Source organism: Hoplias malabaricus, chromosome 18, assembly GCF_029633855.1.
Source record: "Hoplias malabaricus isolate fHopMal1 chromosome 18, fHopMal1.hap1, whole genome shotgun sequence".
Lineage (NCBI taxonomy): Eukaryota > Metazoa > Chordata > Actinopteri > Characiformes > Erythrinidae > Hoplias > Hoplias malabaricus.
Window position 1 is genome coordinate 8,899,489 of NC_089817.1, and position 19,644 is coordinate 8,919,132.

Consider the following 19,644-nt stretch of genomic DNA (forward strand, 5'->3'; position numbering starts at 1 on the left):
CATATCAAATATTCCTTAATGTTTCTTGGCTTGGTGCAGATTCAGTGCAATCTGTTTACTGTGGAACCTGTGAAATATTATCTGGAAGTTAGAATGGATTTTTTTTACCCAATTTCCCATTTGCTAAAAACAGTGTAACTAAAATACAGTTCACATTATGTTATGTACAGGTATATCCATCCATCCATCCATTATCTGTAACCACTTAACCAATTCAGGGTCGCGGTGGGTCCAGAGCCCACCCGGAATCACTGGGCACAAGGCAGGAACACACCCTGGAGGGGGCGCCAGTCCTTCACAGGGCAATACACACACTCACACATTTACACCTACGGACACTTTTGAGTCGCCAATCCACCTACCAACGTGTGTTTTTGGAGTAAACCCACACGGACACAGGGAGAACACACCAACTCCTCACAGACAGTCACCCGGAGGAAAACCAAACAGACACAAGGAGAACATACCACACTCCTCACAGACGGTCACACGGAGGAAACCCACACAGACACAGGGAGAACACACCAACTCCTCACAGACAGTCACCCGGAGGAAACCCACACAGACACAGGGAGAACACACCAACTCCTCACAGACAGTCACCCGGAGGAAACCCACACCGACACAGGGAGAACACACCACACTCCTCACAGACAGTCACCCGGAGGAAACCCAAACAGACACAAGGAGAACACACCACACAGACAGTCACCCGGAGGAAACCCACACAGACACAGGGAGAACACACTAACTCCTCACAGACAGTCACCCGGAGCGGGACTCGAACCCACAACCTCCAGGTCCCTGGAGCTGTGTGATTGCGACACTACCTGCCACCCTATGTACGGGTATATTTTATGTTAAACTCAGCAAGTACACAGAAATGGTGTACTAACATTTGTATAAAGAGATCAAGGAACTGAAACCATCCTCTGCAAACATCTGTATATTGTGATTTGAGAGACCCTTGCTATTGTGTCTAATCTCTAAATGCATACCATGCCTTCTATAAGTGTTTCAGCCAAGTCAAAATCTCACCTAAAAGGCTGTTGAGTTGAGTCCCATGTTACATGTCATGACAGAAATGTGGTGCAGTTGAAGTGTGCTGGACCCATAACCTAAAGGTTTCTGTACTGAAACAGTCGTCTACTGTGAGTGTTCTGTGGGATCTTCCACTGGAAGGCAGTGCAGTGTGTGAAAATACCCAGTCAAAAACTCTGTGGTCCCATGCACAACCCTCAGTGGCCTAATCGATGAGATACTGGCCTTTTAAGCCAGAGATTGAAGCTTTGAGCCGTATAGGTATTTCCCAGTTTCTGACATGCTTTAGGTGTTATGGTCATTGCTCACTCGGGTCGTCCTCTGTGAGTAGTTTGGTATATGCTCACTGTGTCTGTGCAGGTTTACTCCTAATATCCAAAAACTTGTTAATTTTATTGATTGTGTAAAATTTCCCATAGATAAGAGTGTGAGTGACTGGCCGTGTTTGTGATACCCTACAAAAGACTCAATGACTCTGGGTAGACCCTGGACCCAGGTTACTCAGACCAGGATGAAGCAATTACAGAAGATGAATGAGTAAATGACAGCACTAACATAAACTATGAATATATGTTGATACATGCTTTTCGCATGTTAACTTCAGCACAGCAAACTACCTACGGGTTAAGAGAAAGCTGTTATCAAGGAAGCATGTATGGTGGGGCTGCAGGAAGTGTTGCTGTCACTTAACTCCAGGATCCTAGGGTTCCAAATCCACTTCAGGTCACTGTCTGTGAGTTTGATGTGTTCTTCTTGTATCTCAGTGGGTTTCCTCCTGGTGCTCTGGCTTCAAGAACACATCCTGGATTGGATACTTATTAGTGACCATGAGTGACTTCCATTGAACTATAAAATGGCTACAGAAAATAGCTAGGTGTGTCCCCCTGTTTTGTACTTAGCACTAACCCTAGTTTTTGAGTTAGCTTGTACAGGATACGCTCTCCGTGACAAGAGGGGGCGCTGTGCTTAATTGTGAAGAAGCAGGGCTTTCATAGAAGAATAATCTTGAGCTGTGAAGATGGGAACTCGTTTGAAGGTGAGATGAACAGACTAACATTCAGAAAACAGTGAAGACGTTTATTTCATGTTGAAGTACTCTGCTGGTGTTAAACTGTATGTGTACGTGAGCGGTCCACACAGTGTTTTTGCTTCTCTTCGTTCTGTTGTGTTGAATTCTCCAGATTATTAAGCCTTCATCTATTTAAATTATGTACTGTATTGTTTTTCATATATTTCAGATTTAACAGTGAATTATATTAGTCTACGTAAATGTTATTCACAAATAAATGAATAAAAATATTGGATTTGAGCTGTGATTATGTGGCTATGATATATTCATGGTTTAAATAATGTTCTTAACGACGAGTCTGTGTAAATAATCACACTAAATACTCATTAGAACTTTAAAAAGGCCAGAGAATCTCTCAAGACCATGTATAAAAATGGTCACAAGTTCCACATTCATTCTATCATTTAGTGGATTAATATAATCAATGCACTCACCAAGACACATTCCTTATATGTGTAAAATACTTAAACTGATTCCATTTTATCTTTAAAACCATCAGCCGTAATAAAAATAACATGAATAAAAATAAAAACCATTCAGAACTATTAATTTTTTTACTGGTAACTGGCTTGATGGCCACATAAAAGACCAAACCCAGTGAACAAGGACCGTCCCTGGACGTTCAAAATAGGTCTAAAAGTAGTCTGTCCGTCAAGGACATATTTTAAACGTCTAATGGACGTCCCAAATCCACCTTAATAAGTTAGTTAAGTGGTGACCAATCGATAACGTCAGTGGACGTCCAAAACGCTTTTTATACAAGTAATTTACTTCGGGACCAATTAATAACGTCAATGGACGTCCAAAATACGTCTAATAGTCGTCTTTTCAATGTCTGTGTTTGGACGTCTTTTCAACTTTCATTTTCAACTTTAATAGAACGTTGATTAGACGGCAGTCATTACGTTATTTCAACGTTGAATCAACGGCTAATTGTTTACTGGGAAAGGTTTTTATGGTAATTAATACATTAATAAATAATTTAAATCATGATTAATGATTAGTTTGAATGATAAATTATAATTTTCTACAGCAAAGCATCTTAGGAACATATCAAATTTTTGTAGTGCGTTTCCTAATGCATTTATATTGCAGGTGCTTCAAACATTCAAAGCTCTACATCGAACACGAATGACTGTGTTTAAAGATGATGACAGGGCTTTGACAGGTTGGTAAAATGTTTTGGTTGTTTTATCAGTTTCTTAGCTGTTTGCTTCTTTTAGGGACTTTGTACACTTCTCTAGTTCTATGTCTTTGTTTTATACAGTCCTCTAGAGTTTTATACACCACACAAAAGCTGTACAGTGTTTTTTCTTATAAAGTTTTGATTTTACCTGAATAAACTGGGCACACACACACACACATACATAATCTATCTCAGTTAGACAGTAACACTCACTGATATCAAGGTTCCACAAGACAATGAATGAAAGCACTGATAATGTCTTGTTAAATGTTCTATATAAATATTACTTTGTGGGTGGTAATGCTTTTGAACAAAAATATGTAATTCCTACGATTCATTAATTCATTCATTATCTGTAAGCGCTTATCCAATTCAGGGTCTTGGTGAGCCCACCTGGAATCATTGGGCGCAAGGCAGGAATACACCCTGGAGGGGGCGCCGGTCCTTCACAAGGCAACACACACATTCACTCACTCCTACGGACACTTTTGAGTCACCAATCCACCTACCAACGTGTGTTTTTGGACTGTGGGAGGAAACCGGAGCACCCGGAGGAAACCCACGCAGACACAGGGATAACACACCACACTCCTCACAGACAGTCACCCAGAGGAAACCCACGCAGACACAGGGAGAACACACCACATGCCTCACAGACAGTCACCCGGAGGAAACCCACGCAGACACAGGGAGAACACACCACACTCCTCACAGACAGTCACCCGGAGGAAACCCACGCAGACACAGGGAGAACACACCACACTCCTCACAGTCACCCGGAGGAAGCCCACGCAGACACAGGGAGAACACACCACATGCCTCACAGACAGTCACCCGGAGGAAACCCACGCAGACACAGGGAGAACACACCACACTCCTCACAGACAGTCACCCGGAGGAAACCCACGCAGACACAGGGAGAACACACCACACTCATCACAGATAGTCACCCAGCGCGGGAATCGAACCCACAACCTCCAGGTCCCTGGAGCTGTGTGACTGCGACACCTACCTGCTGCACCACCGTGCCGCCTGATTCATTAAAAAGATCTTTAAATGTATAAATCTATACTTTCTGCTCAAAAAAGAGTTTTTTATTAATTTATATATATATCACAGCACACAAACAGATGAAATGAATATTAGTTTTTGTTATTGCAAGAGAGCGAATTTGAGCCTCATATACCTTGCTGGTAGCTTATTCTTCATCATCTATTCAATGCTTTTTGAATTTATACTGAACACAGCCTGACACCCACCCCCCACCCAAGCAGTTTCAAACATTTTGTCCATATTCTAGCTTCGTTGTTTGGTTTTCTTCTCTTTAAATAGATAGGGTTACTGTTTAGGACGCTATTAATCATGTCAATGTTTTTGCTTCTGTGAAGTGTGATTTTTACTGCTGAAACTTAATTTATTTCTACAATGCAGCTGCTAGATTAAAGATAAATGAAGAATTTAAGAAGAATAAAGTAGAATCGTCAGAAGAAAATATACAACAGGTAAATATTATAGATTCCCCTTAAGCTTCATATTCTTTTTTCATTCATACAAAGAGCCATTTTAGTGCTGTTTTCAGACATATCTAATGAATCCTTTGACACTTACCATTCTACTCCCTCTGTTTCTGCAGATGATAAAGATGGGCAGAGCTGTTGAGACAGTCTTACGTGAAAATGTCCTCCAAGCTGAGCATGTTGAAGAGAATAAACTTCGTAGGTTTTGTTTTTGCTGAATCAGTACATTGAGTTTATTCAATATTAATATTAATCTAAAATGTGTTTATTGTAAATGTACTTTGTTGTTTTCCTGCACAGGGCTGCGGCCTCGGGAGAACCTTCTTTTAGAGAATGTACCTTACTGTGACTCACCCAGAAAAAAAGCCTGAATCGGAATTTACAGACCCTCTCCTCGTTCTTTGCTGGACTCTTGTAAACGAAGCTCTTCATGTGTCATCCTAACGCAATTGTAGATGTTTTCTGCATGTGACAAGCTTTTTCTGTTGGTGAGGAGGAACCAATATAGAGGAATGAGAAACCGGACAATCCAGCTGATCCTTGACGTGATATATAAAACCATAAATCAAAACTAAAATAGGTGATTAATTAAGACTTATACTTCCTCTGGAACAGGAATTAATCCTGTGATGTTTTGTCATTTGACTGATTTTACTGGGGATGTCAGCTTCGGTTCTAAATCCAGTGGCTGGGCAGGAAGGAGCTGAAACATTTTAAAGAGCCAGTATCATTGAAAACATGTAAAAGCTACGTTTTAATCTATAATTCATTCTTCATCCATGCCGTCCTTACATGAAAACCAACAGATCTGTGTCCTTCCTCTTTTTCTGAAAGACTGTCTGTGTACGAATTGAGTTCCATGAATATTTCAAAGGGAACTTTTTTGTTCCTCTAGATAACTTCTGGTTTCCTCTGCTATGAAATGAATTCAGACGCTTTACACCAAATGCTTTTGGATATTCATAAAATACATCAGTGCTGGAAATGTGTCAATAAAATGGCAGAGCCAGAAATGTACAAACAACTTGTGAATTGACTGTGTGAAATATATTTGTAAATATTTATTTTATGCTAAATAAATTATAAGCAAACAGTTCAGTCTGTTTTTAGAAATAATATTCAATTACAACGGGTTTTGTAATAAAATATACAGTGAATTATTCACTTAAAAAACACTATAATTTTTTTAAAATTTCATATAATAAAGTTTAATCTACGGATGTAAAAAAAGATATATTTCAGAGAAAAGCAGTATATAATAGAACCTAAAATGAGTAGCCTACATATTTCAAACGGAGGCCTGGAAATGTTTTGGGTCTTGTACTGTTCCGGACTGTCCAGCAGGGGCCGCTGTTTCCTCGGTTTCTCTGGTGGCAGGCGGCGGTGTTGATGGGAGTGTTTTAGCCGTGTTAAGTCCTTTTTAGCTCTGCACTCAGTGGCGATATCACGGCGTTGTCTCTCTCGGTGACGACTCCTCAAGGTAAAGGCGTGTATTCTACTCCAGCTTCGTGTGGACTCCTCTCCTTCCTCCTTGTGTCCGAAAAAAAAATTCCTGAAAAACTGGAAATCTCCGCACTGACAGCGGCAGGTGGAAACTGACAGAAAAGCCGCAGTAGAAGAGAAAAACGGCTCTCTGCGAAGAAGGGAGTCCGGGTCGATACCAGTGAGGTAAGCACTTGCAGTATGTCACTGATGGGTGCAGTTGTAGAGCAAGGTGTTTATTAATGGGACACAGTGGTGTGTTTATAATGTATTTCAGTACTGGTAACACTGAGCAGTGGTTTTATGTATCAGCCCAGTGAAACCCAGTGTGTCCACTCAGAGAAATGGTTTTTACCAAATTGTTGACGTTTGCCACCAAACAAAGGGCTCTGTTGTGTCATTCCTGAATGGAAAGATGCTTTGAATCCATTTGAATGAGCTGCGAGTGTTGGGTGTCACAGCCCTGGTGCTTCTTTGCAGCTGAATTTGACCATATCATTAACCCTGTAGACCGCAGTGAGGCTTGGCAGTTGTATGGAAGCAGCCCTAGTGTCATTCCCATTCATAGTTGTGTGATAGAACAACAGACTCATAAGCCCCACTTATAAGACCATCTCAACACCTTAAACCTGTCCTACACTGATCTATTCTTAATGTTATTCAGCACTCTCCAAGCATGTGCTCTTAATCTGTCAGGGTTCAGTGCTGAATGAATCAATCCGTTTGTCTCCAGAGCGTTCACGCTGATTACGAGACATCCTCCAGTCAAAAAGAAGTCTTTAACCTTGGGAATATTACTGTCTTGTTAATATGCTACAAGATGTGTCACGTGAGAAATAAGCAAGCTTTCACTTTGAAACTGCAGCACCGCAAATACGGTCTCAAACAGGCAAATTCAGACAATCAGGGATTCTGACATCATAAACCCAAGGCAGCAATTCCGTCAAATCATGAGGTGGGGATTTCAAGCTGCAAACAACTGGAGACGGAGGAAGGGACTAACTGAATATTCATAAATCTCCACGTACTGAACTAAGGCGAAGGTGAGGAGCTGTAGTTAATATATTAGTCATTTTAAAGAATAAAAATAATTTTTAAGGTTTAATCTATTACCAGAGAATTAATTAATAGTTCAAATGCCTCTCCAATAAACAGTAGATCATCATTTTAAAAACAGCTTGATTTTTAAACAAGGATTTTCCAGAATAGCCTGGAGCATAAAGTAGTGTGGGAGCGAAGAGAGCTGTAATGCTTTGTCTGAACTCACAAGCGCTGGAAGTGACGTAATAGGATTAATCTCATTTGCACATGTGCAGCTGTGATTTCTCAAGTCACCAGCTGTGATAGAAAACTGATGTCTGCCTGTGTGTCTGATTCGGTTGTTAATAAATGGTTTTTTAGCTTTACTATTAAAGGTAATGTCTAAAGCTATGGAGTACACACTTATTCAGAGCCACTCACAATTCTCATCATGTTACAGATGTAGGCGAATGCAGGTTTCGGGGTTTTTTTCTGTCGTCTCATGTGTCAGAAGGCAGTGGTTTTACCCACTTCACTAAACCGTGATTCACTGCATGGTCTTCATTAATCGTTAAAGTTTATGAACTCTCCCTCAAAGTGAACCTTTGGTTAAGGAATGTTTTACGCAGGTTTCTCACGACAACATGTATTTTCTGGAGTTTAAATGATATGAGACTGGATTCATTCATTTGTACACCGTCAATGGAGGTGATGGACAACGGCAAGCACCACCTGGTGAGATTTATCTCTTTGTAGCTCTGTCCACTGGTAACGATTGTTCCTCTGCCTGGTGATCCTGATCCCCCTTTAACACCCTCGGAGAAATGAATTTAACAGGAGCTCGTGTGTGTGATTTTTAAATGAATAGTTTAAATACAAAGCAGTTGTCAGTCTTGTCATTCTCCTAATGTTGAAATTTACATGCTTCCATTGGCTAATGTATTTCAGTCCATTCCATCTGAATGGTTCATTCATGGTGATGTGTGTTGGTCATGATTTTAAAGTCAGTCTCATGGGCAGATGATGAATAGTAGTTTAAACGTACATTCTATGGGCCCATTGAGGACTATTTCAGTCCAACAGTCAAAAGGTCAAATCTTGAAGTTCTTAAGCTGCACTTAATCACTTCTGTGTTACGCAGTGAAACCCATCTAGAGCCACCCACTGTATGAAAGTCAAACCAAAAGGAGGTAAACTTTTTTTTTTTTTTTGTATTTTCTAAATCCAAAGTGCGAGGCACTGTGGTGCAGCAGGTAGTGCCGCAGTCACACAGCTCCAGGGACCTGGAGGTTGTGAGTTCGATTCCCGCTCCGGGTGACTGTCTGTGAGGAGTGTGCTGTGTTCTCTCTGTGTCTGCGTGGGTTTTCTCCGGGTGACTTATCTATGAGGAGTTTGGTGTGTTCTCCCTGTGTCTGCGTGGGTTTCCTCCGGGTGACTGTCTGTGAGGAATGTGGTGTGTTCTCCCTGTGTCTGCGTGGGTTTCCTCCGGGTGACTGTCTGTGAGGAGTTTGGTGTGTTCTCCCTGTGTCTGCATGGGTTTCCTCCGGGTGACTGTCTGTGAGGAGTGTGGTGTGTTCTCCCTGTGTCTGCGTGGGTTTCCTCCGGGTGACTGTCTGTGAGGAGTGTGGTGTGTTCTCCCTGTGTCTGTGTGGGTTTCCTCCGGGTGACTTTCTGTGAGGAGTGTGGTGTGTTCTCCCTGTGTCTGCGTGGGTTTCCTCCAGGTGACTGTCTGTGAGGAGTGTGGTGTGTTCTCTTTGTGTCTGTGTGGGTTTCCTCCGGGTGACTGTCTGTGAGGAGTTTCGTGTGTTCTTCCCGTGTCCGCGTTGGTTTCCTCCGGGTGTTCCGGTTTCCTCCCATAGTCCAAAAACACATGTTGGTAGGTGGATTGGCGACTCAAATGTGTCTGTAGGTGTGAGTGTGTGTGTTGCCCTGTGAAGGACTGGCGCCCCCTCCAGGGTGTATTCCCGTCTTGCGCCCAGTGATTCCAGGTAGGCTCTGGACCCACCGTGACCCTGAATTGGATAAGCGCTTACAGATAATGGATGGATGGATAAATCCAAAATATTACTCATTTAAACGGTCTTGGGAAGCGGGTTGAAATAACCTTGCCACTGAATAGGCAAACTACTTATGACATCTATTTAAATAAAAAGAAACAAGGCAAAATGAAAGTTTCCTGAAACTTCAGTGGAGGAAAAGTGTGATTAGCATTCAGCTTTGTGTAAACACAGTTCAGCCAGATTAAAAGGGTTCAGTGCCATTCATTAACATCAATGCTGAACCTGCTGACAATACAAATGGACAGTACCGCACAGCCAAAAAAAAAAAGATGAACACAGTATCAGCATAACGATAGTGATTAGTTTACATGAATGAGGTCATATCTGGATCGTGCTTGCAAAATCTTAGCTGTGGTGCCTGAGGGTGGCTCCTAATGTGTCTGCAAAAGTATCCAACAGCTGTTCATAACTTGGAAAGCTAAAACCTTCAGCTACTTAGGTCCTGTCTGGGAAAGGCAGCGGTTAAATTGGTGTGTGATCCTATTACTGTTAATTGTTTGTGTAAGTTCAAAATGTGAAACTTTATTACCTCTAGACCCCATTAAGAGTCCTGCTAATGGGTTTAACACATTGTTTCACCCAGACACTTGTAATAGTTAAAGATACGTTCCTTCAAATCGTTCAACTGATATTTGTGCTTAGTGGTGTTGATAAAATTAAATTTTGCAGTGTTTTCCAAACACACCACAGTGTTGGGTGATATTTTAGTTAACTTTAATGTAGCTGAAGGACCTTCAGAATAAGAATGTTTATAATAATGACGGTGTTTTACAAGCTCAGGTGCAATATCACTACTCAGAATGGTTCTGTGGGCAGTGCTGCCTTTGAGGCAGAACAAACGTAATTGGTTACCAGCAAAAAGGAGGGGATGGGATGGTTAACATACACTTTCAAATAACTCGCTTAAACTAATAAAATAGATTTCCTGCTCTACTGCTAGAAATGTCTTTGGAAGAAATAAATGTGCAGTATAACTAAAATTTTTTATTACTGTATCATAATTTTGGCAGAGTTGGTGTGTTCTCCCTGTGTCCGCGTGGGTTTCCTCCGGGTGACTGTCTTTGAGGAGTTTGGTGTGTTCTCCCCGTGTCCGCGTGGGTTTCCTCTGGGTGCTCCGGTTTACTCCCACAGTCCAAAAACACGTTGGTAGGTGGATTGGCGACTCAAAAGTGTCCGTAGGTGTGAGTGTGTGTGTGAGCCCTGTGAAGGACTGGCCCCCTCCAGGGTGTATTCCCGCCTTGCGCCCAATAATTCCAGATAGGCTCTGGACCCACCGTGACCCTGAACTGGATAAGTGCTTACAGATAATGAATGAATGAATGAATGTATCATAATTTGTTAAAGTGTTACAAATGCAGCACAATGTTAGAATGCTCTGCTGCCTCTGAGGCAGGTTATAAAGAAGTATATTTTGAACACTTGATTTATGACTGCTGTCTCTGAAGAAGTTGCAGAATGACATACAATAGTGCTCTGCTTCCTCAGAGGATGCAGTCATGTGCTATTTCACTTAGCCCTAGCCTTTGCCTCAGAGGCAGCAGAATCGGTAAATTACTGTTTTTAACAAAGTAAGCAAATGTTTACTGATTTCTTTTTATATTTCTTTATATTTGAAACTGTACTGTTCGTAGTAAAAACCTTTTTAATAAATAAATCTATTTAATGCTATTAATATAAATATTGAATATATATTGAATTTAATGTGATTAATAATAATATAACATTTATTTTGTTGCAGTGGTGTGTTCTTTAATTTAATAAAAGTATTTTTCAGTTTTTGTTCATATCGCCAAGAATATCGTTATCGCCAAAAAGCCCTGAAATATCGTGATATTATTTTAGAGCCATATCGCCCACCCCTAGTGGACACACACTCAGGGATAGTCTTCTGTCAGCACATTCACATTCTTGTCAGCCATCTTGATTTCGGTGACAGCAGTGACCTTTAATTAAATTCCTCATCAAATCCACCAGCAGGCTTTTTAGCACTGTCATCAGGAGCTGTGGCAGTGGAGTTTACCGTGGTAGCATGGGAAACGCTGTGTAAAGTTTGTTATTGAACCTAAACTTCTTCATAAAGGCATACTGTTCATGATCATTTTAATGAGATTCACAATAAAGGTTTGGCCTTGTGATCGTAACGGTGTAAAATAAATGAGAGTAAAATTAAATATATTTTTTAAAGAGATTCATAAACTTAAAACTGAGCACATTCATTTTTGACCAAGATTGTGATGAAATAGTGTGACCATTTTGTTTTTCTAGAGCTTACATAGAACTTCGAGAAGCGTTTCGTTCACAAACTAGTCCCGCCCTCCCCTACTCCTATTGGTTCGCTTGAGTGAGAAGGGGGCGTGGTGAAGTAGCCTAGAATCTTCTGATTGAACGGTCTGACTGTAGAGCTACCGTTATTGATCAATAACATTCTCTGTAAATATTTAATTGGTCAGTCTGCATGTCAGTAGTCGTCCACCCACCCTAGATGAAATTGCACAGATTTTGTTTAAGCTAAGGTGCTGTGTGTGCTTGTGTTAGGTTTTGTTTTTCAATTAAATGCTTTACGTACAAATTGTATTCGTCCCAAAATAGTCGTATCTGTTTTTCTCTGACCTGACAGTTTTTGAGGCAAGCTTTGTGTTGCTGGTTACATTTTCTCATGAAATATTGCTGATTATGTAAGATAAAATTGTAGCTCTTTCAAATTGAAAATAAATAATAATCATTCAGCACTGTGTGAATGATTGTTCCCTCGAAATTTGTGCTTGCTTCTCTTATCTCTTTGGCAAAGAGCAGTGGTTTTCCCTGTCAGCTTCTCTGGACACTGTCTGCTTAAACCTGCTCACATCGTGGAATGTGTTAGCTGTTATCAACTTAGAACTGCAGGGAGGTTCTGGTGTATCTTGTAGTTAGCTTTAGCATCTTGGACATTACAAAAATCAAGCAGGTCTGTGTTGCCGCCAGTAACCAGAAAGCTCCAGGTGTTCAGGAATCTAGCTCAGCTGTACATGATTAAATCATTCTAGTTTGAATTAAATTACTCTTCATTTTTTTATAGCAATGGATACACAGCTTTAGCCCAATATTCAGTATCAGTCGTTTTCCAGATTTGGATTTGCATGTTGGTACTAACGAAGCTGCAGAATAGTCTCAGTAAATGCGTCTCTTCTTAGTATTTTCTCAGTTTATTAAATTTGAATTGGACATGAATTGTGGATGATATCAAACATAATTCAAATTAAATTTGTTGCAAACGTCCACTTAATGTGATATCAGTACTGCGACTGGAGAGTGGCATGTCTCTTTTATTAGCATGTCAGCCATAGCTGCAGAGAATGCTAGCAAGGTTCATTCATTAAGTCTAAGGAGTAACTGTTGCACAAAGTTACCTCTCTTTCACAAATGGGACGCTAAATGAACTTGCCTTCGTTTTATTTTAACCTGAGCACACTGACACAAGCCAACACATACAGGCATATCATTCCATTTTCCTGAGAGCATGTTGCACTGTGTCGTTAAGCACCATGTTTGTAGTCAACACTGCAGGGCTCCCAGTAACCCTCTAATCTAATTTGGAGCCCCATATGTTTCTCTTTAGGAGATCTTCCCATATTTAAGACCCCTAGTCTCTGTAATGGTCAGGGATTCCGCATGTAATTGTAACTTGGAACTTGTCCCTTAAAGTTAGCGGAGCTGCAGTTTTCATTTAATTTCAGCTGCTTCTGAGCTACACGTACCCATGCTGAGTATATTACGGTCTCAGCTCCAGTGACATTCCTGTTATTTTCCTAGAAGACAGCCTACTTCAAGTGGTCACCACAAAGTCAAACCTAAGCCATGGAAATATTTTGCTTATGTATTTATTTATCCAGAATTCGCCCTTGTCAATTCCAGGGCTAATTCATGCTTCTTTCAATGTGATGCCAGCTACCGCCTTTTTTAACTGCCAGTAATGCCTTGGGAGCTTCAACACCCATGGAGGAGAAATCTAACTGCACAGATATGTTGTGTTAGCAAGCACTGAGTGATGGGGTACAAGGAGAGCTCATCCAGACAGAGCAAGGCCAGTTACACTTTCTTGGATAACAGAGACATCAACAAATAATTTTCTCAAGCAAAACCGTAAATCCTCTGTAGCTTAACGTCTTAGTTACAGTCGGGGAAAAGACACATTTTACCACATGGTTGATGTGGTTTCAGTCACTTTCATTAAACGCATATCGTTCCCTGGTCTGTTCATTACAGACAGAGCATGATGAGTGTGTTTTATATCAGCACCCTGAGAAGGTCTGAAAACAAGCTTATGAGGAAGTGGGTTTAAGCTGCAGAGCCCCACATCTGGAAAGCCACACTCGTCATACTGCCCTGGAAAAGCACCCAGAGCATTACGTATTCACACCCCGTTCGTCAAACGAGCCCAAGTCCTGACTACAGGCCAACCTGGGTCTGCACAATGTAACGCAACTGAATTTTTCACCAAGTGCCGTAACTGTCTGGTTCTTTTCATGATCAGTCCATAATGGCGTGCTGACTGAAGGACGTTACTGAACAAAAAGGGCCTTTCTATGTTGAATAAATTTAGTTCAGTCCAGTAGAAATCAAGGGATCATTTCTGGTTAATGTCATTTTTTAAAAAACGTTAAAGGAGAATTCCTTGCATATTTTTATTTCTGCATGAGTACATTTTTAAGATCTGAGCATGTCAAAATCCAGTGGTTTGATGTGAAACACACAGTTCTAGAGAAAGTTGCCAATCAGAATTGCTCACATTGTTTAAAATAGAAAGCAGACATCTGAGGAGTTTGATGCCTCTGAAGCTCTAAGGCACTTCCCTTCACCAACAGCGAGCACGTTGCCTGTTACCGGCAACCTTTCCGTCTCCATGGAAATGCATTCCTCACTTAATGAAGATTTGCTTCCCGAGTCTATCTCCGCTGAATCCGCAGATAGTTGGAATAGCACTCTTCTTCTTTAATGAAGCTGCCTTTTGAAGTGTGCTCTGACAGATTTGTGTTGTGACCTCCTGTTGGTTCATTCTACTTTCATTAAGCCACCTTAAGGAAGCTCAGTTTTCAGCAACGCAGTAGTGACTTCATTCAGTACCTGGCAAGCAGTCAAAGTGCTGGAGAATTGTTCTGAAATGAGAATGTGTTACGTTCTCCTCAGATGTTGCCAGGGTAAGAGAGAGGATGTCACCGTTCCCTACGGACACTTTTCATTTTCTCAATTGTAGCTTCACAGAGATTTTGAAAGTGGTATCTCTAGATGAATTTCTGCTAGTGGATGATGGGAAATCCCCAGCAACACTCTGGTGCAGCCATGCAAATGCATAGCCTTGGTAGCATTTGTGGCAAAACAACATCTTGCAAGCTGCAAATTTAAAAAGAAAAAATGCTCACGGTTCTTGGCCTAGTTTTTGTGTGAAGGGAACAGATTGAGTTATTTGTTTTCAGTGGTGTGTGTGCACCTGACAGAGGCAGGCACCACTTCACTACAAATCTTAGTAATATCTGCAGTATATCATTATAGTGCAGGAAATGGCACAGGTGTTTCTCTTCATGGTGTCAGCGTATATGGCTCCTTTTAACAAGGCTTTATCTCTGTTGAAGGAAAGGACCTAGAGTATTAATAAGAGCCCTTACACAAGAGAATAGATTCTCTGGACTCTCTAGCACTTCATAACCCCACGTAAACATCTGGACTGGGGCGAGTGGACAGTAAGAACATGCTCGGTTATGTTTGTTCACACATTGTCATTGTTCCTGTGTTGTTTATTCCTCAAAGAGCGGCAGCTTCATTTTTATTTGCACGTACCTTTTTTTTTTTTCCAATACTCTTTTGTTACCTACTCTTTATATAAGAATAGAAACATGCTGCACTGGTTCAAAAGACCAGCTGTTTCCACGAGTACAATATTTTGAAGTTGTGCTGACTGAATAATGAGTACATTTTTCTATTTATTTTGTATTATCTGATTATTTTAAATCAATATTATTATCCTACATAAAATTAATATTCTCTGCAAACATTTGGACAGTTACAAAATTACAAAAGCTTGCAAATGGACTATAAAATTGGTAGCTATCAGGTTTTAATTTAGTGATGTGTGTTTAAGCCCATGTCCAATTTTAACTGAATATTTAAACAGTAACCACAGTCTTATCACTAAAGACTGGACTTATATTAGTATTTTAATTAAAAGCTTTTTAATGCTGTAGCCTTGTCATCACACTCCTCATGTTGTGGTTGTCATTTTCTGGTTTGCAGTCTGACCTACAGGGTTATATATTAATTTTCATGGCACTTAATTTGTGTATTTATGTGATAAAGTTCCATACCACTTGCTGTGATTGTCCCCTGCCGGTTACTGCTGACTTGGGCATTCCCCAAATACTTGACTTAACGGTCATAAAAAAGCTCTTTACTCTTTATTAGTTACCTGTTGGTTTTTTTTAATATGGCACAGAAAGAGAAAGGGGAATTTGGAGTAGAAAACATATTCCATGTCTGGTTTTTAAGATATATTTATATTTATTGACCCTTCCCCATTTTGTCGGGTGTGTCCAGTGTGCTAGGCTTTTTCTCGATTTTTTTTTTAGACAACGAAGAGACTTCTAAATATTGAAAAGCACAAATTGATATGAGGATATTGCTCTATTCTTGCTCCATAGATGGGTAACATCTCCAAATTTGGGAGACGGCTAACTGCATGAAAGTTAACACAGACCTAAAGTGCTACAAAATTTAACAACTTGAGTTTGTGTGGTAGTTAAATCAACACACAATAGTTGCTGTTTTCCTTCCAGTATACCGTTCCACATTAAAAGATGCTGAGAATCTGAATGTAAACAAACCAATCGCCACAATTTCCCCCACAATCGCAGACATTCCCTTTTAATTTTAAAAAATCTTAGTTATTATGTCTGAACTACACTGAAAATAAACTCTGTTGTATGTTTTGAAAGTTTAACTGTGTTTACAGACTACATCCGTTTCTTCTATTTCAGAAAAGAGAGGACACTATGGATTTCCATTAAATGTGCCTTTTACTTATAGGGTCAGTAGATGGGTCCAAGGCCACAACATAAAATAAAGTCCGTTTGGCATGAGAGATGGTACCTGCTGCCTATTAGGATCTGGCCATTGTTAAATGTCACTGGTGATGAATGTTTAGACAATAAGGTCAGACCGTAATTAGAATGCCAAACCAATCAATAACAGTGTGGTTGGAAAAGAACCTTGATCATGTCAACACCTTAAAACAAGAAGCTAAATATATTATGTTTCAGTGTGAGTTAATGTAGCACAATTTTATTTCAAGTATTCGTATTGGTCTGTTTATCAGTAAATGTAAGTGGCATGTGGTATTTTCAAATGGCGTGTCAAATATGAACAGCACTCAGTATTGAAATAGAGGGTTTTGCTCTGAAAATGTCAACATTACACTATTTATTTACTCTGCACAAACCTGAAATATGTTGTTTGTTAAGTAACTGATTATAATAATATTCCCTCTTTGTTCCTGTTTCAATATTGTAATTCTTGGAAACTATGCATGGCCTCATTAATGCTCTTACAGTTTAAGTCATAACACAGAGTTAGGCCAATGCTGTCATAGGAGTCTTGCCAATGACTCTTCTGGGAGCTGCAGGTGTGCCACCTGAGCTGGGAATCAAAGCCTAGTCTGCTGTGTGAAAGGCAGTAGTGTTCCCCAAACTGTTACCACACTAAACATTCATTCATTCATTCATTATCTGTAACCGCTTATCCAATTCAGGGTCGCGGTGGGTCCAGAGCCTACCTGGAATCATTGGGCACAAGGCGGGAATACACCCTGGAGGGGGCACCAGTCCTTCACAGGGCAACACAGACAGACACACATTCACTCACACCTACGGACACTTTTGAGTCGCCAATCCACCTACCAACGTGTGTTTTTGGACTGTGGGAGGAAACCGGAGCACCCGGAGGAAACCCACACGGACACGGGGACACAGACAGTCACCCGGAGCGGGAATCGAACCCACAACCTCCAGGTCCTTGGAGCTGTGTGACTGCGACACTACCTGCTGCACGACCTTATCGCCCACACTAAACATGAGGAAACATTTTCTGTTCCCTTTTTCCTCAAGGCTCAACTAATAAAGGGGCAGCCAAATTATTATTATTATTGTTATTATTATTATTTTGAGAAGAGTTTATCTCAAGAGGTCAGGAGACGGACGCAGTCACAGAAAGCCTGAGGTGAATGCAGCTGTCATTGTGGAAACCCTGTGACCCACCGTCTTGTGATCCTGCTCCCATAAATGACCGGCTTGTCTGGAGTGGCTCTGACCAAAAAAAGAAAAGAACACAAAAAGAGTGGCAACGTCACCAGTGTGGCCTCTAGCGCGGCCAGGGGAGAGAAATTGGACAAGGTCCAACTCTCTTCCTTTTGAATCATGCTGCAGATTTAATGGTTTTGAAGTTTCTGCTCCATAGAGCAGGTCCCCAGCATGATGGTGGCCATATTTAGAATAGTTTTGGTAAAGAATCACTGACACGTCTCATAGGTGCTAGTGTTTCGTAATTGTGAAGAAGATTTCTTGGAGAAAATGTCTGATAACTCCCTTTTCACTCTAAGGGAAATATAAACCAACACTTGGAATGTGATGAAGGTCAGGTTTGCTGCTGTGGTTTTGTGTCCATGGAACGAACGTAGGGACATTACAGTATGTACAGTTGGAGTCAGTGACTGTTAAACTGTTAAATCTTTTATCATGAGAAGTCTAATTGTGTGGTTATGCTGGCTAGGTTTTAGGGAAGTGGACCTTGTTTTTCTGTTGTTAGTTTCACATTTAATGTGTCACTTCCCTGTCTGGGTAAAACAGAGCCCTCAAGTCAGATGGAAAAAAAGGCTGATGGGGTTTCTTGGGAGGATGAGGCTAAATTGAAGGAGCTGCAGATATGCAGTCTTTCACATATCAAGCATAGCTCTTATCCAGGAGTGACCTTGCCCAGAAGCAGACACTGGATCTGAATCAATAGTGTGGTCATCTCTAATACACTGGTTACATACATCTCAGCACATCATCCATCTCAGAGCCGTGCTATTGTTTTCTGAAGGTGCTGAGACTGTTATTGGAATTACATAAGCGCACAATTAGGTCTTACGTAAGGGGAGAGGGAGGGATGAGACATACACATTCAGCTCAGTTTTCTCAAAGGCACAGAAGCTTTGTCGCGTAGCCAATGCATATTTTATCACAAGGAACACATGCATTGAGTAGTGAAAACCTGCCTTTGTATTGTTATTTGAACATTTTATCCACATTCCTCAGCTCTGCTTAATACGCTTTACCTGCCAAGAGGAGTACCATCTTCCCTCTGTCTCAACATTTGAATTGCCTTCTTTCTTTCTGTCTTTCTTTCTTTTCTTTGTCTTCTCACTGGTTCTGCTTTTGTTTCTTAATCTTTCTTTCCCTCACTCACACTCTTTCTCTCTCTTTTCTCTCTCTCTCTCTTCTCTCTCTCCTCTTTCTCTCTCTCTCTCCTCTCTCTTTCTCTCTCTTTTCTCTCTCTCTCTCTCTCTCCTCTCTTTCTCTATCTCTCTCTCCTCTCTTTCTCTATCTCTCTCTTTCTTTCTCTCTCTCTCCTCTCTTTCTTTCTCTCTCCCTTCTCTCTTTCTTTCTCTCTCTTCTCTCTTTCTTTCTCTCTCTCTCTCTCTCTCTCTCTCTCTCTTCTCTTTCTTTCTCTCTCTTCTCTTTCTTTCTCTCTCTTCTCTCTCTCTTTCTCTCTCTTCTCTCTCTCTTTCTCTTTCTTTCTCTCTCTCCTCTCTTTCTCTATCTCTCTCTTCTTTCTTTCTCTCTCTTCTCTCTTTCTTTCTCCCTCTCTCTCTCTCTCTCTCTCTCTCTCTCTCTCGCATTGTGTCCTTTATTATCATTGTACATTTGCATAAGGCCAGAGTGGTCAGGGCTGCAGGGACAACACAGTAAAAAGACTAGAATATAGCCATGGAAAGATATTTGGCTTCCAGAAAGAGAATGTCATCTGGGACAGTGAGAGAAGAAAATATAAAGAAACGTCAGGCTCAGAAAGAGGAGAGAGGATTTCATTCCATTCTCACACTGCAGGAAGAGATGAACTAGCGCGAGAAAGGGACGGGTATCTAGAATACTGGATAGAACACAGACATATGGAATGAGGAGAACAGGAGGGTTCCCTATCCCTGGTTTGGCAGCTGAGACCAGTGGAAGTGAGAAGACAAGCATTGAGGAAACTGCAGATGGTCTG

General features: G+C 40.9%; 2 protein-coding genes across 3 annotated transcripts in view; both read left to right on the forward strand.

The window, feature by feature from the left end:
- Nucleotides 1–1,787: 1,787 nt before the first annotated feature.
- Nucleotides 1,788–5,894, forward strand: lyrm7 (LYR motif containing 7). The gene is made up of 5 exons (XM_066651696.1): nucleotides 1,788–2,077; nucleotides 3,206–3,278; nucleotides 4,728–4,798; nucleotides 4,930–5,011; nucleotides 5,114–5,894. The coding sequence occupies exons 1-5, from the start codon at nucleotides 2,060–2,062 to the stop codon at nucleotides 5,182–5,184; spliced, it is 315 nt and encodes a 104-aa protein (XP_066507793.1). The 5' UTR covers nucleotides 1,788–2,059; the 3' UTR covers nucleotides 5,185–5,894.
- A 303-nt stretch (nucleotides 5,895–6,197) lies between these two features.
- cdc42se2 (CDC42 small effector 2) overlaps nucleotides 6,198–19,644 on the forward strand; it is a 39,489-nt gene continuing 26,042 nt past the window's right edge. For both annotated transcript variants that reach the window (XM_066650938.1, XM_066650940.1), the window contains exon 1: nucleotides 6,198–6,481. The gene's annotated coding sequence lies outside the window, so the exon portion shown is untranslated. The remainder of the gene's footprint in view (nucleotides 6,482–19,644) is intronic.